The sequence below is a fragment of the Doryrhamphus excisus genome, linkage group LG3, assembly GCF_037039965.1.
Source record: "Doryrhamphus excisus strain RoL-2023G ecotype Guam linkage group LG3, RoL_Dexc_Guam_v1.1, whole genome shotgun sequence".
Lineage (NCBI taxonomy): Eukaryota > Metazoa > Chordata > Actinopteri > Syngnathiformes > Syngnathidae > Doryrhamphus > Doryrhamphus excisus.
This window is the reverse complement of record NC_136359.1, coordinates 18,367,772-18,388,161: the sequence shown is the minus strand read 5'-3', so window position 1 is coordinate 18,388,161 and position 20,390 is coordinate 18,367,772. Positions and strand designations below refer to the sequence as shown.

At 40.7% G+C, this 20,390-nt stretch overlaps 3 protein-coding genes across 6 annotated transcripts in view; 2 read left to right on the top strand and 1 right to left on the bottom strand.

Moving 5' to 3' along the window:
* The window catches only part of hectd4 (HECT domain E3 ubiquitin protein ligase 4), a 34,856-nt gene extending 28,002 nt beyond the window's left edge, over positions 1-6,854 (top strand). For all 3 annotated transcript variants that reach the window (XM_078789823.1, XM_058070954.2, XM_058070953.2), the window contains 14 exons: positions 49-272; positions 388-533; positions 658-761; positions 987-1,110; positions 1,364-1,554; positions 2,263-2,409; positions 2,502-2,621; positions 2,698-2,853; positions 3,200-3,303; positions 3,449-3,670; positions 3,757-3,923; positions 3,997-4,192; positions 4,273-4,495; positions 4,806-6,854. In XM_078789823.1, coding sequence (XP_078645949.1) covers positions 49-272; positions 388-533; positions 658-761; positions 987-1,110; positions 1,364-1,554; positions 2,263-2,409; positions 2,502-2,621; positions 2,698-2,853; positions 3,200-3,303; positions 3,449-3,670; positions 3,757-3,923; positions 3,997-4,192; positions 4,273-4,495; positions 4,806-4,942 — 2,261 coding nt within the window. In that variant the 3' untranslated portion in view covers positions 4,943-6,854. The remainder of the gene's footprint in view (positions 1-48; positions 273-387; positions 534-657; positions 762-986; positions 1,111-1,363; positions 1,555-2,262; positions 2,410-2,501; positions 2,622-2,697; positions 2,854-3,199; positions 3,304-3,448; positions 3,671-3,756; positions 3,924-3,996; positions 4,193-4,272; positions 4,496-4,805) is intronic.
* Positions 6,855-11,303: 4,449 nt separating this feature from the next.
* Positions 11,304-13,539, bottom strand: LOC131128604 (L-serine dehydratase/L-threonine deaminase-like). The gene is made up of 8 exons (XM_058071608.2): positions 13,215-13,539; positions 12,969-13,125; positions 12,837-12,876; positions 12,630-12,769; positions 12,449-12,540; positions 12,053-12,280; positions 11,857-11,981; positions 11,304-11,771 (listed from the first exon to the last, which is right to left on the bottom strand). The coding sequence occupies exons 1-8, from the start codon at positions 13,295-13,297 to the stop codon at positions 11,578-11,580; spliced, it is 1,059 nt and encodes a 352-aa protein (XP_057927591.2). The 5' UTR covers positions 13,298-13,539; the 3' UTR covers positions 11,304-11,577.
* Positions 13,540-17,185: 3,646 nt separating this feature from the next.
* The window catches only part of LOC131128603 (tetratricopeptide repeat protein 28-like), a 188,893-nt gene continuing 185,688 nt past the window's right edge, over positions 17,186-20,390 (top strand). For both annotated transcript variants that reach the window (XM_078789822.1, XM_058071605.2), the window contains exons 1-2: positions 17,186-17,738; positions 19,479-19,778. In XM_078789822.1, coding sequence (XP_078645948.1) covers positions 17,709-17,738; positions 19,479-19,778 — 330 coding nt within the window. In that variant the 5' untranslated portion in view covers positions 17,186-17,708. The remainder of the gene's footprint in view (positions 17,739-19,478; positions 19,779-20,390) is intronic.

Sequence of the window (20,390 nt, the reverse complement as noted above, 5' to 3'; positions counted from 1 at the left end):
ATACTCTATTTCTACACAGTGGCATTTAAAACCCACCTATTTTCCAAGGTGACAAGCTTGTTCCTGGAGCACGAGACATCCTCACAGATATTTTCAAGAGTTGTGTGCACTCAGAGCAGATGCTCAGCCTCACACCAGCCAAGCCAGTGAAAGTATCTGATATTTACCTCAGCAAAGAGCAGATCAACTCGCAGACCCCTGGTAACCTGCTACATACTTTCTTCACCAATGTCCGACCACCCAAGAAAGTGCTTGAGGACCAACTTACTCAGGTATATGTCATATATGTAATATTTCATACATTTTTACCTTTCCTTCTCCAGCATCTGATAATATATACTACCTACTCATGTAATCACAATATTTCAAAATAATGTTTTTATCCAGATTTTAAGAAAGTATGGCATTCCCAAACCCAATAAGAACAAATACAGCAAGGCAGGAAAAGAACAGCACCAAGGCAAAGTAGTGAGCACCAAGAGGCCCATCACCAAACCTCCCACCAAGGAAAAGTCTGTTCTGAACAGTGTGAGGTAGGCAAGTGCATGAAATACTCATCTCTAAATCTCAGCATTGACTTTATTAATACTGTATATTTAGGTGCCTTTACACTTCAGTTCATTGACTTAAAATTTACTTTTCGTGTATCTTTGCTAGGACTGCGCTTAGTGAGAAAAAGACAGTCCTTAAGCCCAAATCTCCAGAAAAAGCCAGACCTGATGAGAAAGATGTGGAAAAGTCTCCTGCCAAAAAACCTGAAGGTTCGTCAATAATAGTAACTCTATGAAAACACAGCAGGCAGCTTGTTACAAAGAATAACATTCTCTTCACCTCCCTGAAGTGTTGATAAATTATTTTATACCATCTTGTTAAAAGTCCGTTAAAGTATCAGTTCATGAGCTGCATTTTTTTAATACAGCTGTTCGTTATCAATTTTATTCAATGAGTTTTGGTGCACTGCATCTCATGCCGTTTTGTTTCTATAGTCGCAGAGGAGAAGTACCTGACACTGGAGGGCTTCCATAAGTTTGCAGTTGACCGAGCCAAGCAGGACATTCGTAGTGTCTGGAGGGCAATTTTGGCATGTGGCTATGACCTCCACTTTGAAAGGTGAGACGACGAATGCCAGACCCCAGTAACAGCTTGCAGTCTGATGTAATACGGTTACTGTCACATGCTATGACTGGCTTCCCAGAATATGCTCTACATATTTTATGTACAGTATATGTACACAGTATTTATACACTCTGAATCGCTCTCTGAGCGAATATCATACTTTTAATTAAAATTTATCAAGCTTCTCTTGTGGTGTTTCTATTTCAGATTTCAAGTAGTTTTGCATTGTTTTGTTCATTGTCACCAGGTGCACCTGTATAGACACACGGCATGCACAGAAGGCTTGTAGGAAGTGGACCTTGGAAATGGATGTTGCATTGGTCCAGTATATCAACAGGCTCTGTCGTCACCTTGCGATCACACCAACCAGACTACATCCCCATGAAGTCTACCTGGACCCAAGTGATTGTGCCGATTCACGCGTGGCCTGCCTGCTCAGTTAGTAAAAACACGTCAGCTGCATTTAACATACTATATTTACTCTGAGGTAACTCGAGTAAATACAGACAGACCCAGAGGTATTTTGACATGTTTATGATTTGACCTAAAAATGGATTTGAAATGAAGCAATCCCGATGTGATCAAAGAGAAGTGTTTCAGCGCTAAAATTAATTTCACAAATATGACATTTAAGAGGAAGGAACATAATTGTAAATAGAACTACAATATCACAATCAACTTTATTTCAGACATACATGGTCCATTCCCTTCTATGTGCCACTTGTCCTCATTAGGTATGCGTGGTTATGCTGGAGCCTATCCCAGATGTTTATGCATTGCCATATAAGATAACGCACCAATGTTTCCACAAACTAGAAAATAATCTGACCGAGCTTTATAATCTTACTTCGATGAAAATCACTGCAGCCAATGACTGCTTAAGGTCTGGAGCCCATGACCATAACCATTCTCAGGCCTGCTTGTTTGTATGTATTGATACCCTCACTTTTGTCTTCAGTAAGTTAAATCTGTTCTGTAAACCTCTTAAAAGCTGAAAGTACACTTTGATGACGCCCTTATTTCAAATCCATTATGGTGATCTCACGAGGCAAAATCATAACAAACTCATGTCACTTTCAAAACACTTGTGTATCTAACTGTACATTGTTAAACTATCCTAATTGGACTTGTTTTTGTCTTTTGAAGGTGTGCCTGTAGAGAGCTTGCGCTTGCGGTTTGCTCTGCTGCAGTCCCTCAACAATACCCTGGAGAGTTTCTTCCTACCGCTAGTGGAGCTGAGACAGACGCATACTTATCAGAACAGCATTGCATCCCTGTTATGTGAAGCAAAAGGTGAGTCAGACCTTAGCACTGGTTTAGTTCACAGAGGTAATCAGTATCCTTTGTATGTTTCCTCTAAATGACCCCTTTTCATCTTTTTACAGGTCTAATTTTCTATGACACAAAGGTTACTGTCATGAACAGAGTACTGAATGCCACAGTCCAACGGACAGCAGACCATGCTGCCCCAGAGATAACACTGGATCCTCTTGAGATTGTGGGCGGTAATGATCCCTTAAACTCAATAACTTGGTGTCTTATGTACTGTGTCTTTGCTAACTTCCACTCAATGCCTTGCAGGTGAGATAAGATCGTCAGAGAACACATACTTCTGCCAGGCAGCACAACAACTTTCTTGCATGCCATCGTCTCAGCTTTGTGTAAAACTGGCCAGTGGAGGAGACCCAACGTATGCGTTCAACATCCGCTTCACGGGGGAGGAAGTTCACGGCACAAGTTAGAATTTCTACTTTATACCTACAGACCTGCCAACATGTATGCATTTTATTCAATACGCAACTCAGTCCTACACAGCATTAAAAATAAGGAAAAGGAATAATGTAATGAGAAAATGCTGAAATGTTGATATTAACAACCACTTATGGCACACAGCTTTGTCTAATTGGAAAAAAAATTACAGTGGCCCCCACCCTTGAGAGTACTCGTAACATTTCTTCAAGGTTGACAGGTCTGTAACTACAGAATAGCTCTTTAGGTTCCATGCCGGTAGTAGTAGTAGTAGTAGTAGTAGTACAATAGTAATACTATGCATATGGTAACCTATCTGCATCTGTCTCATCAGGTGGTTCTTTCAGACATTTCTTATGGCAGGTGTGTAAAGAGTTGCAAAGTTCAGCGCTTTCTCTGCTGCTCCCTTGCCCAAGTGCTGCAGCCAACCGTAACAAGGTAATGGTGCACATTGACTTCACTGTTAAAAGGCTATAAAAAACATCCATATTTTAGTTTGTATATTTTAATATTTCCACCAGCTTTAAACTTGGAAGTAATAAGAATCTTATCTGGCATGAATCATTGTTTTTGTCTTTCTCAGGGGAAATACATATTGACACCATGTCCAATCAGCTATGCAGAGGAACAGTTGTTGCACTTCTTTGGTCAGCTCCTGGGCATTGCCATCCGCGCAGATGTGCCCCTTCCTTTGGATCTATTGGGCTCCTTTTGGAAAGGTTTGGTGGGCATGGCCCTTGACCCCGAGCAGGACCTGCAGGAAGCAGATATGCTCACATACAACTATGTCAGAAAATTTGAAAATGTAAGAATGTGAAGCAATCTCTTCTCATTGTGTTGTCTGTTGTCCACAAGTTGTTATATAACAAAGCAACTGTTTGTGCCATGCAGGTGAATGATGAGACTGAGCTTGAGTCACTGTGCGCTGAGATCTCCTCCCAGTACCATTCAGGCGATAGCCCTGACTCTCCCAGCAGACCCTGTTGTACTTTTACCTACATCACTATGACGGGTGACGAGGTGGAGCTTTGTCAGGGAGGTCGCAACCTCACTGTCAGGTGATTATTTACACATGGGGTGAGTTTTTGTGTTAAACTGTAAATACCTTTCACAGCAATATTTGTTGTTTAGCTGGGAAAATAAAGATGTGTATGCACGGGCGGTACGGAGCCTTCGTTTGAGGGAGCTGCAGAATGTTGAATGTATGACTGCAGTGCGAGCTGGGCTGGCCTCCATCATTCCCCTGCAGCTACTGACCATGCTCAGCCCCTTGGAGATGGAGCTACGCACCTGTGGCTTGCCGTACATCAACCTGGAGTTCCTCAAGGTACATTTGCCACATTCACATGCTACACCAACCTGCAACATCTTAACGAGTTCAAACATATCTCACATTGTTATTTATAGGCTCACACAATGTATCAAGTAGGTCTAATGGAGACAGACCAGCACATCGAGTTCTTCTGGAGCGCTCTGGAGATGTTCACTCAGGAGGAACTTTGTAAGTTCATCAAGTTCGCCTGCAACCAGGAACGCATCCCCTTCACTTGTCCCTGCAAGGATGGCGGACCCGACACTGCCCACGTCCCTCCATATCCCATGAAGATCGCCCCTCCTGATGGAGCATCAGGTAATTACTATCAGCATTGTTCTCACTGAAGAAGAATACATGATGTTCTCCTTAGTGCTACAGAATTGCTGGAATTGGTTTTGTGTAACAAAGACAAACGCTTCTTATGGATGGGGAAGAAACTGTTGGCCTCCAATTTCAAATATAAAACCTTCACAGAAATAAATCTAGAAGAAGAGAAATTTTTAATTTTTTTATTGTTTGCTACCATTTACACAAAAAGTCCTGGGTTTCCATTAGAACCATGAAAACCTTGCATGTAGATTATACAGTCTGTGCTTTAGTTGCATCGTCTTTCTCTGTGTTGCAGGTCAGCCAGACTCTCGCTACATCCGCGTAGAGACTTGTATGTTCATGGTTAAACTGCCTCAGTACACCTCTTTGGACGTGATGCTGGAGAAACTGCGTTACGCCATCCACTACCGCGAGGACCCGCTCAGTGGCTAAGACTTGACAGCCCCCCTTTCTTAAACACGTCCACCCCTTAGCCACCTGACTCCCAACCCCCCAACCCGCACAGCCCAAGTCCAGCTTCTGAGACGCTCCTCTGATCTATTAAAGTCACATTGATTTTAGCTTGTTCAATGCTTTGCACGTTGGCCCCCTGACTTCATGTCATGGCCTTTGTCATGATTACTTTTTCTTTTCTTTTTACTTATTTAAGAGGGTATCAGGGATGATCATCTGCTTGAACACATCTGATGAGTAGCTATTTTGGTTGTGCTGAGGAGTGCAACAGCTGTTACACTGGCTCTTTATATCCTTCCCTTTCTTTGAATGAAAGAAAACCTCACTGAAATGAGCAGTTGAATTCTGCAGTGATACAGATTAGGGAGTTTAGCTCTGTATTTGCAACACTGCATAGGCTTCCATCCAAACTCAAAATGAGTTACCCAGCTGCCTCTTTTTGTGCCCCCCTCGGTGGGCTTATGTTTGGAAACATGCCTTTGCTGTGAGTTGAGATGATAATTGTCGGATTCCCCGTTTCTGAAAGAGAAATGGTGTGATCAGAGTTGGTTGCCAAGGAAAAAATATCACTTTGGGCCCACCAAAAAAAATGGTCTGTTTTCTGTGTCCCCCTCAGTCACAGGCCCTTAAACTAGTCATCACTTTTCTTCCCCTTAAGGGCCCCCAAGTGTGATTCTATGTTTGGAGTAAATGTGATGTCAAGTATAATGTAGTTCACTTAAATATACTGTATAATAATGGGCAAATGTATGGCGATGAAAACTGACTCCATTTTAACCAAAAAACAATGATGAGGAGTTCATATTTGAAATCATTTACTATTATCGCTTGGTCATCATGAGGCGGAGATGCCACCATTCTCGTGATCTGCAGGTTGCTATGGTGATGAGTCAGCTGCATTGTAAGACAGACGTGAGACGACGTTCACATGAGCTGCCCCTACCATGTGAGTGCTCTTGCTACTGAATGTGAAATGACCCCATTCCCTGTCCTTGAAATATACACAATCTACGCTCATACACGTGGTGGTGGGGTGGCAAATTCTCTTCAGTTATGCCTTCTTTCTGTTTTCTTCAATAGAAGACCAATATTCTGCTTTTTTTATTTAAATACTCATAACCAAATGTTGAGCTCTGTAAAAATATAATAGGAGAACAAATGTAAATAGACTGATGTTATGTTTGAGTGCAGTTTTTATGAATTGCAACTTCACTTTTTTTTCTCGTTTGCACTACTCTTCCAGGAAAAGATTCTAAAATCGAACAAACTATGTGATGTCTGTTGGATATCCAGTTTGTTGTGGTCTTATTTAAACTTTAGTCCCATATTTGAATGAATTCTTTTTCTACTGCTCATAGTGAAACATGGTTTCTTGTGCGAGTAAAAACATTTGATTTAATAGAACCGAAGAACACAACGATTGATATATGACACATTGCATTGTTGACACGCCTGCGACTTTGGTTTGGAGTTTGTTCTTCTGAGAGTCTAATATACCGCTGCTAATGGGGATGCGCTCTCTTCTACTTCCTCCTGCGGGGGAATTAGAGGTGATTTAAAAAAAAAAAAAGGACTTATAGGAAGGGGTGTTGCGATAAAGTGTGCTGTACATTTACTTAATATTTATTATAATTATTTATGGTTGCATTAGATTAACTTTTACTTGTCTTACCTCTGCACATTGGAAACTTAACATCGAAAATGGATTATACATGCTGATGTAAATCAGTATGGGATTTGAGATTTCTGTGTCACAATAAAGACATGTCTTCATGGACAAAAACTGCTGCTCTTTTGCATGCTGACCTTGATACATCAATGCAGACTGGAAAATATTTTCCCTATAACAAAATGGCGCTTAAGAACAAAATAGATGACATGATGGCCTCCCTTCTAATGTACAGCCCCTAATGTACTATATGGGCTGTACATTAGTACATTAGTGGTGTAACACAGTGATATATCACTGTGTTACATCACCAACCGTTATAAACAGGAGACCTTTTCAAAGCAGTGACCAGACCCGTTTGAGGTGGAGCTCGTCTTTACATTCGGGACATTATTTCATACACTCAAAAGGATGTCACTACTTCTTTCCATTCCCCAGATGAGCCAAAGCACTGGATGTGTATCATACACTACATAGTGTATGAACAGAAACAAAGAATGGTTCAACAGGTACGTTGTAAGTACGTACATACAAGAAATGGCACCCTAGATCCAGTATGTTCTGGTTTAAATGGACCTACATTCCAGTAGCTGTCTCATTTCCTTGTAATACAAGCGGCCACCACCCTCTGACCAATAGCAGACCAGGAAAAGCGCCACATCCCCAACCTGTCAGCCTATCTTATGCCAGGACGTTTGTATAAGTGTCAAGTCACAAAACTGTCGTGCTGCAGTCATGCAACATGCAAGTGACCCACAAACATCCTTCATGAGTGTGTTTTATGACACAGTGGTATGTTGACAAAGCAGTACAGTGAGACGTTGGCATGCAACACGTGTCGTCATGTACATTATATACCCCACTGTTTCCACTTGTAGTGAATGACCATGCTTTGTGCTGTCACGGCACATACTGTGTATATGTATATATATATATATATACACGTGTGTGTGTGTGTATATATATATATATATATATATGTGTATATATATATATATATATGTGTATGTGTGTGTGTGTGTATGTATATATATGTATATGTGTGTGTGTGTGTATGTATATATATGTATATGTGTGTGTGTGTGTATGTATATATATACTTGGATTATATAGTGTTATATACTCCTGTGAGTGATTTATTTTCTGTGGGGCCCACTACAGTGAAATACAAAGCAGCAACGTTTATGAAGAGCATACTTTTAAGTTGGTCCCAACTTACTCTTTGGCCACAATTCTACGTTGGCAAACCTCACTCCCCGGCGCTTTAAGAGTCGCGCTGGACATTGAAGCGATAACTTTCGCTTTTAGATCGTTGTCTCGCGCTGAACCTTGGTTAGATCCCCCCGTATACGCAGAGGCGGACCAGACTGGGTCACACCAGCGTTGCCAGACGTATGACAATTTCACCCTCTATACACTGTATGAAAATTAAATAACCGTATAAATTCCACCCATTTTACACAAATGTCTTTCGCCAAATTGAAACTGGATACACGCGACACTGAACCTGATGTCACTCATTGTCTTATGTGCCTCTTTACAGGCAGGTGGGGGCGTTGTTCTGCCAGTGGCAGCTTTTTGTAACAGTGATTTCCATTTCATGTAAAGGTAAAACTGCACTATAAGCAATACTATACACGGTCTGTGGTGATATTTTACAATAGCAGCTGCCCTTGAGCAAAGTCAAGTCGGGTATGTACGATAATTTTGCTCGTATAGGACAATTTAAGATACTGCTACGACGATTTATTATTTCCCATCTGGCAACACTGGTTTGTATCATTCCGTGGAAACGAATGCTCAAACAAAGCATTCCAGGCGTTTGTGACCTAGTCTTCGTGTATTTGTTATTGCGTTTTACGGCTAAATAAGCCACCATGGGACCAAAGAAAGTTGCGAGTGACCGCATTTTGTCAAAGAGGGTGAGAAACACAATTGAATTCAAGAAAGAACTCGTAGCAAAGTACGAAGATGGCGTCCGCGTGGCCGATCTCGCCAGGATGTATGGGAAGTCTGCATCAACAATAAGTTCTATTCTGAACAGGAAAGACGAAATCAAGGAGGCTAATGTTGCGAAAGGAGTGACGGTGTTGACAAAGCAGAGATCACAAACGATCGAAGATGTTGAGAAGTTGTTGTGGGTGTGGATCACCGAGAGGAGGCTGGCGGGAGATCGTGTTTCGGAGCCCGTCATTTGCGAAAAGGCAAGACTGTTGCATGCGGATCTTTCTAAGAACGTCCCTGCGACGAGTGATGCTGTTAGTGAATTTAAGGCCAGCAGAGGCTGGTACGAAAATTTTAAGAAAAGAACAGGAATGAACACTGTCGTAAAGCAAGGCGAGAGTGCAAATTCCGACCAAAGTGCCGCTAAAGACTTCGTTAAGGAATTCAAGGACTATGTCGAGGCTGAACGGTTCCTCCCCCAACAAGTCTTTAATTGTGACGAAACGGGTTTATTTTGGAAGAAAATGCCAAAGAGGACCTTCATCGCTCAGGAGGAAAAGGAACTGCCAGGACATAAACCCATGCAAGACAGGCTAACTCTGTTGTTTTGTGCTAATGCTAGTGGAGATTTCAAAGTGAAGCCTTTACTCGTGTATCACTCGGAAAATCCCAGAGTCTTCAAGAAAAATAATGTTATAAAGAGTACATTGTGTGTGACGTGGAAATCGAACGGCAAGGCATGGGTCACAAGTCACATTTTCATTGAGTGGGTCAATGAAGAGTTTGGCCCCAGTGTTAAGAAATACCTCCTAGAAAATAATTTGCCCCTCAAGTGCCTCCTGGTGATGGATGATGCTCCTGCCCATCCTCCAGGCTTGGAAGACCAATTGTTGGAAGAGTTTAACTTCATCACAGTGATGTTCTTGCCCCCTAATACCGCTCCCCTCATCCAACCCATGGACCAGCAGGTCATTTCAAATTTCAAAAAACTCTACTCCAAAGCACTGTTTCAAAGGTGCTTTGAAGTGACATCAGACACTGATTTGACCCTAAGAGAGTTCTGGAGTAATCACTTTAATATCCTCAACTGCGTAAGCCTCATAGATAAGGCTTGGCAGGGAGTGACTTCCAGGAGCATGAACTCTGCTTGGAGAAAATTGTGGCCAGAATGTGTCAGGAAGGAATTTGAAACCTTCGAGGCTGACCCTGATAACCGTACGCCAATTGTGGAGTGTATCGTGTCCTTGGGGAAGTCCTTGGGGTTGGATGTGAGTGGCCAGGACGTGGAAGAGTTGGTGAACGATCACAGCGAAGAGCTAACCACTGAAGAGCTGCAAGAACTTCAAGTGGAACAGCAACAGACGGCGGCTCAGGACATTGCTTCAGATGAGGATGAGGAGAGAGGGGAGAATGTGCCTTCCTCACTCATTAAGGACATGTTTGCCAAGTGGAGTGACGTGCAAAGTTTTGTGGAGAAACACCACCCCAACAAAGCTGTTGCAAGCCGTCTTTGCAACATGTTCAATGACAGTGCCTTGTCCCATTTTAGGCAAATTTTAAAGAGACGCTACAAACACAACTATTACGATAGTTCTATGCTACAGGGGTCCAGTAACAGTAAAAGACAAAAGAGGGAAGTCACCCCAAATAGGGCTTTAAAATCTGAAGCCCTTATGGAGGGGGAGTTCCCCTCCATATAATAACCTCCCCTCCTCTCTCCGTCTCCTCCCTTCCCATCCACTCCCTCCCTCCCTTACCGCTCTTCGCCATATTCGCCAACAAGAGTCTTCAATATAGGTAAAAGGTAATTATCTTGCATTGTTTCTGCGTGTAAAACTAACTTTTAATATTTTTGGGGTGTTTCGAACAGATTACAGTCGGCTCTGGCCACGTCGTTAAAATTTCTCAATTTTTCTCACAGATTTTCTAAAATATATGAATAAATCATGCTCTTTGGTGGTTGAATATGGTCTTAGAAATCAAAAAGTATGCACATTAAGCATTTTCAAGTATAACAATGTCTAAATAAAATAATATCCAAATATAAGGCATCCAGAAGATGCATTCAAAGATGGTGTGAATGATGTATGCATGTAAAGGTTGCTATAGGGGTGTTATGTCATGTCTAGAGGGCTTTGATAATGTTAAATGTATGGAAATATTGAATTTATAAACAAAGACTCCCACTTCCTTATAATTCACTTTTCATGGTTGGGCCTGGAACCAATTAACCATATTAAATGAGGGATTATTATAAATTGATTTACATTATAACTTATGGGACAAATTTTTTGACTGACCTTTTTGAATGGATTATGAAAACCAAAGTACTAATGTATGTTACTTATTCATTCATTCATTCATTTTCTACTGCTTATCCTCACGAGGCTTGCGGCATGCTGGAGCCTATCCCAGCTGTCTTCGGGCAAGAGGCGGGGTACACCCTGGACTGGTCGCCAGCCAATCACAAGACACATATAGACAAACAACCATTTACACTCACATTCATACCTATGGACAATTTGGAGTCACCAATTAACATGTTTTTGGAATGCACAGGGAGAACATGCAAACTCCACTGGGTGGAATTGAACTCTGCTCTCCTAGCTGTGAGGCCTGCGCGCTAACCACTCGACCGCTGTGCAGCCCCGTTACTTATTCAAATAAATCTAAATAAAAGGAGTTGCAATAATACAATACAATTTATTGTTTTATAATGCTGTACAGGTAAAGTACAAAAAAATGGAAGTACAGTCACACAAGCACAAATCTATAGTCTACAATTGTCATAATACTATTCACAACCAAGACAACACAAAAGAAAAAAACACAAGTTTTTACAGATAAATATCCTTCCAGCAGCTCGGTTTCACTGTCAATCTGTCAGTCATTGTGCTCAGTAAGTATGTCACTTTGTGGAATGATTCAGTCTATGGAGCACAATGGAACAGATTTTCCCAGCAGACGATGGAGAATCAGGAAGAAGAAAAAAAAGGCCATGCTAGATAACACCAAGCTGTTTTTTCAACCTCTGCAGCTGCTCCATGCTGATGTTGTTTCCACCACACACTACAATGACCACGGGACCCAACGGCTGCTCCAGCTTGCCCTCCTTCTGCAGCTTTTTGATGACATCACTGTACACAGCAGCCAATGCAGCACCGCAGGCGGGCTCCACCAGAACCTTCTCATCATCTGCGCATGGATGGCACACCCAGATGAGGTCAGCCTCACTTATATGTTTTGTTTTTTGGATCAACTGGTTGTTGCTTGTACTCACCTACAAAGCGCTCCACGGCCTTTACTGCCTCCTGGTCTGTGATTACTTCCGAGAAGACTGTGTGCTCCCCCACTAGCTTAAGAGTCTGTGCCGAGACCCTTGTCAGGCCAAGTGTGGTGGCAACACTGGAGAGTGGAAAACATTTTAGCCACAGCATAACCACATGGGAGCTTATTTGGTAGAAATAGCTGTCCACCTGGTGATAGCAGGTAAGGTGACAAGCTCCCCTGCTTTCATGGTGGCATTGAGGCTATGAGCGCCTACGGTTTCCATGGCGATGATGGGGACATCAGCCCAACTGGCACGCCGTAGCCCCTCCACCACTCCGTTTAGCAGCCCTCCCCCTCCCACTGACAGCACGATAGCCCCTGGCTTTTCTTTCATGTCTTGCTCTAGCTCCTTCACCAAAGATGTGTGGCCCTCCCTGCAAGCACAGACGCCTTCACTGTCATTTTACCTCAGTGACTGCAAGCATCTACTGAAACACTTATACATTGAGTGTTTAAGTCATGTATGTGGTGTAATGCCTGTACCTTCAGCATGATAATCACAATAGAAATACACACTATAGAAAATAGAAGGAGTGATTCACCAGATGAGGGGGTCGTCAAAGGGTGATATGAATATCCAGCCTGGGTTGTTGGCCACCAGCAGCTGTCCGTACTCGATGCTTTCATTAAGAGCCTGAAAAAGACAGGTGTAGTCTTATTGACCTGCGCCTCACTCTCTTGTACCCAAATAAATTCATTCAAAATGACCCAAGATCAGCTGACCTTGCCATGAATTACCACGGTGGCGCCCTCGTCCCTCAGACGTTCCACTGTGGGGTTTGGGGTGACACTGGGGACGACGATGGTTGCAGGTATGCCCAGCTGGCGGGCAGAATAGGCTGCAGCCATGCCTGCGTTTCCTCCTGTAACAATCACGCAGTAGTCAAACTCTTAACATGGCAGCAAATACTCATTTGGAGTGCTGCTCACCTGAACAGCAGACGAACCTCTCGCACCCTCGATCTGCCCACTAGAAAAAAAAGTATATTAAGTACAACAATTCAAGAACAATAATGTACTATTCGGCTGTATAACTTGGGTTTATTCAATTTTATGACTCACAGTTTTGCACAAGTGTCCGATTCCCCTTATCTTAAAGGAGCCTGTAGGCTGGGATGAATCCAGTTTGAGGTAGACTGAAGTACCTGCCACTTTAGTCAAGGCGAGACTCTCCCTCACCGGAGTGGCCACATGCAGAGGTTGATGGGTCTTCATATCACTGTGTAGCACATCAAGATAGCTCAGATGATGCATTTAGGGTTTTTTGCATGAAACCTTACTAAAAAATGCATTTTTTTTGTTACTTACCACAAGCAGGTATATAACAGGATGTAGTTCCTAAATGATAACGTTCTTTTTCTGTCCCAGGCAGTTGTACCAAAGCACATCATATATACAGCCTGTACTGTGGGCTCGGCAAAGGAGGACACTTGTGGACCAATCAGAATTTGGCATTATGCTGTCAGGCCATGCCCCCAGGGGCCTCCATGACAAGGCCAACTGTGAATGAATGAACATACTCTGAAGTAGTTTCTTCTCCAAAACAAAACAATTCAATGATGGGTGAGTTTCTCATTCAAGTTCATGAAGTCATATTGTGGATTTTAATACATTTTTCTCATTATGGTTGTTTTTTTTTGCCTTTTGTATTTTTTGTTACTGAGAAATAGACCTACTTAGATAGATAACCTTTAAAAAAACACAGAAATTATAATTTTATAACCTAAATATAATGATCAGAATGTTGGTCTGTGGAATAATGTAACACCAAGCAGAAAAAAAATCAATGAAATGAGTTTTGTGTCCAAGCCTTAACTTTGTGTAATATAAATATTCTTATATACTGCTCAAATCGGCCTCTGCAGCACCCGTGACACCTGCTGATGACATTTTTACACGCTGTGCTTCGCATGCTAGTCTCCCCTCTAAAGGAGCTGTACGCACGGCTGCCATTACCAAAAGAGTCAACACTATTTTAGCTCTGATTCTCGACGACCAAAAGGAGTGCACAAGTGCAGCCTCAAACCTGAATGAACCGGTGTGCCAGTGTCTGCTGCAGCCTTTGGGTTACTGCACCAATGTCTATCAAGAGACTACCAAACTCTAATAATGTATGCATATTACCAAGTACATTCTTTTTGTGCTAGATAAGCTGTCTTGCTCTACCTTCATCAGCACTTTAGATGTAAATACTGCTGTCTACTATTGCACCATTAACTTCATTCAGACCCAGCCATTGTTCAAATATAACCCGTTCAGTACCGGCTACTTTAGAGGATTTTGACAGAATATTGCACAAAGAATATTGTTTTTTATGGCTGTATAAACATGGACTCAAAAGAAAGATTAGACAAAAAAAGGGAGAAAATCAGCATTATCAGCATAACTTTCACTTTGACACCAAATTGATAGCTCAAATATGTCAACAATTATACCATAACAAATGTTTGCATCCAAATTAACCAACAATGCGTAACCTTCTACATGCCACACTCCTCTAGTTCCTCCACTTCCTCCTTGCTGTCATGTATATATTTTTTCCATCCAAATTCACATGCAGAACTCTTATTAAATGCACTTTTGCCACCTTGTGGCTGTTTTTATGGCTAAATGATGTCCTTTAGTGTGCAGTTGCATCATCACCTCTTTTTGCCTCTTCCGCAGAAAAACGTAAAATACGTCTTTGGGATTGGGTGTTCAGGTTTATAAAAACGTATAAATCCGTATTTGGTATTGAATGATTATTAGAACCAATTGTATTGTAAAATCTGAAAATTACATTGAGAGTACAGCCGCCAAACACTCCACTTCATTCACACTTCAATTTATCTATGATTCGCTTTCACAAAAGTAGGATAGTGGAAAGTGGGATATGTTCTGACATAAGTTACCATGGAGACTTATTCTGTGGAGTTAGACTGCTCCAGACCAGGCTAAGTTCCATGGCCCGTATTCACAAAGCTTCTCAGAGTCCTCTCAGAAACCTCCTAATTTCGCCTGAAAGTTCCTTGCAAGGAATCTTAGCCTAAGAGTGATTAAGGAACTTTGAGAGCAACTCTGAGCATCACTCTGAGTCATCACAATGTTGTGATGACTTTCAACTCAAGTGCATTCATTCACCTCACAGGTGTGACATATCAAGATGATGATTAGACGGCATGGTTATTGCACAGGTGTCCCTGAGGCTGGCCACAATAAAAGGCCACTCTAAAATGTACCGTTTTATCACACAGCAGAATGCCAAAGATGTTGCAAGTGTTGCAGGACCATGCAATCGGCATGCTGACTGCAGGAATGTCCACCAGAACCGCTGCCTGCGAATTGAATGATCATTCTATACAGTATGGTGCTAATACAGGAATTTATTATTACAGGTTGAGTCACTATGGGTTCAAAAGAACAGCCCACGCAGCCAGATTCATATCTGCGTCCCCCAGTCTGCAACTTCATAGAACCAGGAAGTAGCCTGCAACTTAAACGATGGACAAACACATGTACACTACATTGAAAAATGTATATGAGTACATAACGTTATATCAATACTGAAAGTGTCATTGAAAACTAAGGACTCCAATGGTAAGAAGAGTGTTTGGAAAATGTAACATTTGATAATGTTAAAAAAATGCTTCAGGTTTCGTGTGAAGTTCAAAATCTAATCAGATTTATTTAAAAAATCTGAAAATTATTTTTTGTATTTAACATAATTTATTATTTGTAAAAATGTGGTGCAAATTAATTCATGATTTGTGAAAAACTGCTAGTGACTAGTGAAAATAGGACAGTGATTTCCTCTAACTGTTGTAGAAGTGATCATTTGAAAAATACCAGCACTTGGAGAAAATATAGAAATAAAGTGTTGCATGTTGACATTTTATATTATGCGAAAACATTAATTTAAGTGTATTCACATTGATATCATGAGTCAAACTGATATGCATTCGCATTTATCATTACACAACAAGTAGCTCTCAGTTCAAGAAGGTTGGTGACCCCTGCACCAGTCACAACAACTGAGGCAGCCATGTGTAAAGCAAAGCACGTGATTTGTCCAGGCTTTTCCTGCAATGGTTAATCCCGCAGCGCCCCCATGTGGTACAATTCTATGCCAACATGCAGGAGAAATCTGTTAATACTTAAGGAATGTTGAATGAATGTGATCCAGCTTTGCAAGCACATCTTTCAGTGATATGTTGATAGTTCGGGTTCAGTCGGTTTTGTCAAAAATAATACAGTAGCACAAAACACAATTTTGTCTTTGTACTTCCTGTCTTGACAATGTTTTACCATCATTTCAACGGACTTCATACCTGCAACCATTTCAAAGACTCGCTCACATGCAACCCATGTAATCTAAAATAAAAGTATTTAAAGCTTTTATATTTTGGATAGCTGATGTATGACTAATGCTCCACGACCACTGTGAGGCCGAGTGGCATAGAAAACAGAAGGATGGATATTTCTATTCAAATGTGCATGGTACTTGTGTTAGGTGCAGGCCCTGAACTCAACAACACAGCAACTGCTCAAATTGTATATCAGATGAGCCTTCAAGGACAACCAAGCAGCAGCTTTAAAGGAAAATTGCACTTAAAATAAATGTTTTCCATCAGCCATCCTTTTGTGAAATATGAACACGTCTTTCTTTTTTCTGTGAGTTATAAAGCTATCAGAACAGATAAAACGAGACAGCTCATTGTTGCACGTAATGGGACACACCTATGGCGCCTACAAAGACCGCTATTAAAACACCTCTAACAAGGTTTTATTTTATATACAGTAGCTGCCCCAACAATGTAGTAACAGGCACATTTGTGATAACATGTAAAACAGTATTTTGCTGTATTTTGATTGTTTAAGCATTGCTGGCACTTCCTTCCTGGGCACATTTATTTCACATAGCAACGTGGAAACAAACACTTGAACAAAGCATGAACTTTTCCAAACTCAAAACAATAACAGCAGTAGTTTCAGCTCCAATATGTTGCGTTACCTTTTGGCGTAACAGTATTATAATAACAATGTTGCTGTAGCTTGGTTAATGTGCACGTTACATTAATTGTACTATTTTAAACTACTGGTTTGTGCTTGAATCAGCAAAATAAACCATTAAAAAAATGTAATTCTTTAAATCAATTAACACAATAATCCAATTTATTGAGCTGCATCTGTATATATTGATGAATAAATTCATTGATAATATAATTACAATCAACAAATTAAAGGCAAATCTGTGTAATGATTTTGGAAAAAAATTCAAGTAAAAAGTATCGGTATCAGAGAGCGATACGGGGTGTGTATGTACCTGGTATCGGATCAATACCCAAATTGGCAGTATCGCCCGGACCAAATGAAGGTATCCCTCATTCTGACCCCTCACGCTAGAGGATTCCCATGGCGCCTTTGTTTGAAATTGAAAACAGCTTTTTTTGGTGCAAAAGAAGTTGGTAAAAACATGAATTAAAAGCAGTCTAAGAAAGATTAATTGATGAAGTGTGCGTTTATGCCTTGACTGAAGCTGCCACCTCACAGCGTTCAGAAGTCGTCCTCTATGGCAACAGCAGGAAAAGAAAAAAAAGGAAAAGATTTGACAACATGGCGCACTTTGCTTGAGAGAACTTTCTACCGAGAACTCACTCTTCTCTTTTTGTGGACTTTCTATTGACTTTGTGGACTTTCCACTGCTACGTGGACATCATCGGGCTTTCCCTCCCCCGAACTCTTCCGCTTACACGAAATGCTGTGTTGAAATAAAAGACGAGTTGGAGTGTGATGGGATGAGAAGAACGAAGAACCCAAGCCAGGATGGAGAAACAAGCGACTCTGAAAGAAAAGGTAAATGGATTAAAACAACACGAGTGGCCGCACACGGCGAGGCTGCCATCTTTGCGGTTGTGTTCCTTCTCGTGGCCACACAACACCTTTTAACTCGGCCCTGCACCGGAAATGAACACAAAGCTCGTCCAAGTCTGTTTATTGATCGATTTGCCAGTCAAGCATGCTGTAAATGTCGTGCACAGTGCGCGTGCGTGCGTGCGTGTGCGCACACGATAACGAACATAAAGTTGAGTTTAGATGCAGAGTCAAACTACAGTACAATTGTTTTGGAAGGGATACAAAGCTAATATCATGCAGCAGTGTCATTTGTGTATATTTGATTCCAAATCTGAATGGAAACATATGGATGGAATCCAAATAACCCCTTTATTATATACTCTATTATTACTACAAAATATCAAATTATAATCATCATCATTATATCATTATTACTTTAATCTGTTCCTCCTTCCTAATCACTAAGATTTATATAAAAATAATTAATTTCCTACCGCTTTTTCATATATATATATATATATATATATATATATATATATATATATTCTTTAGTATGTTGTGGTTTATTAGTTTAAATTTTCATTAAATTTAAATCATTAAATTTATCTGTTTCATATTAATGGTGTATACGAGCTCGCGCACAATACAACCTGATCGAAAGGAAGTCGGAAGAAGCAGAGTTTATTATTTTTCATTTTCTTAAATCAGGGGTGTCCAAAGTGTGGTATGCAACACAATGTAATAAGATAAAATAAAAACAACAATTTATTAAAAAAAAAATTCAGATGAAAAGCTGAAATGTTGATACTAATAACACAAAACTCTGCCCTGAAATAGATTTACTATTATAATATATTTAGTATATTTATATTTAATATAATATATTTACTATTTGAAGAGAAAAGTGTGCAAAAATGAAATACTAATAATCAAATATATCTTTCAGTGATTATTATGTTCATGTATTAAAGGCTATACAAATAAAAAACAATGGCCAGAAGTCACAGGAAAAGTGCCACTGCGTTATAAAGTGATATTTCCTCACTATGCAAAGCCCTCATGACTGCTTGTGTTCTGTTCTCTCAGCCTCTGGAAGTAATTACCAAGCCTGCCCATATCCCAGAATTCCCTTTGAGGAGGAGGTGTGGTGAGGAGTAGGAGGAGTAGTAGGAGGTAGTAGTGGTGGTGGTGGAAGGGAGGCCAGCTCAATAACATGCAACTGGAGAAGACTTTCATGACCCAGTAATACTCAGTGCCCCGTCATTGTTACTTTTAAGACTCATGGTTTATCTGGTAGTTACTATAGCGACCAGATGAATCGGAATGAGAACAGCCTTGCTGAAATTTAACCTTTTACCTTTTTACTCACTTTTGTGAGACACTGTACCTCCAAAAATGTATTTGTTTCAAGTTACAACAACTTAATCAGCATTTTCACGAGTTGACAAATCCAAACATTAATTTCTTTAATTGTTAAGCTTTCCTAGTATATATTGACATATGATGAGACTGCCAACAGCTCTCTTATATTGAGTCTCATTTTTTTCCCATTTGTGTGAACCAAGTCAATGCTGCATTATTATGACTTACAGGTCTGCAACCTGTAACTGTGTCTAATGCGATCCGATGTACTGTAATTATTTGCAGCCGTAGTCAGTTTAGGTTGACAGAGGGACATCACCTTTTATAATGAGTATTTCAGTAATTACTGAACTAATTCCTCTTATTTCATCTCTCTAGGCTTCAACCTCCAACTCTCGGGCTGCAGGTCGACCTGTGCGCTGTGTTTCAAGAGACAATGGGACCAAGTGTAGTTTCAGCAAAGCCGATTTCATGGAGAAAGTAAAGCGCAGCAATGAGGCGTGTCAGCGAGGGGACTTTAAGACAGCTGTTGAGTTATACAGCGATGCTTTAAAAGCGGACCCACAGAACTGTATTCTGTACAGTAACCGGTCTGCTGCGCACCTCAAGCTGGGCCAACACCAGGCTGCACTGGACGATGCTGAAAAAGCTTGTGACCTGAATCCTAAATGGCCCAAGGTAAGGTTTTCAACGTCTTCAATTATGGACAAACATATGTTGAATTTAATTTTCCTGCTGTACTGTTGTCCCTTGGTACATCGCAGTTCAAGTTTTATGGTGTTGCGCTTTCGTGGTTTTTGTGGTTGACTATGGCCTTTTATTTGTCCAAAAATATGTCCATTTAATTCAATTTTACGCATTCCTAAATTAAAATAGTTCAAGCTTAAAAAGAGCAAAAAAACCCCAACAAAAATACAAATAAAAGGCTTCCAGAAGACACATTCAAAGACGTGATTATGGAGTACTCTACACTGTTCAGTAGGTGTCAGCAATGTTACAGTAATGTTGATAAGATAATAGCCACCTCAAGAAGTAAACTCTCCAGAAACTCTCCCTAGGAAAACGTGTGAGTCTATGTGATGTCTAATATATCTTAATTTCTGTTATTGTGTCTACTATATTAGCTAATATGAATCTAAAGGTGGCTATAAGGATGCTATTTCATGTCTAGAGGGCTCTATTAATATTAAAAAATGTATTTAGAATGTTGTACACAGGTTTTCTATGCCCTAAGTACGAAAATATTCAGTTAATAGAGAAAGAATACTACTTTAGCTATGGATCCAATTA

Bases quoted from the DNA above. Each gene is read 5' to 3' on its own strand.
- LOC131128604 (XM_058071608.2), bottom strand. From the start codon at position 13,297: ATGATGTGCTTTGGTACAACTGCCTGGGACAGAAAAAGAACGTTATCA. The intron at 12,770-12,836 runs GTGAGCAGCACT...TGATTGTTACAG, and splicing joins GAGGTTCGTCTGCTGTTCAG to GAGGAAACGCAGGCATGGCT. The intron at 12,541-12,629 runs GTCAGCTGATCT...TGTCTTTTTCAG, and splicing joins CCGTGGTAATTCATGGCAAG to GCTCTTAATGAAAGCATCGA.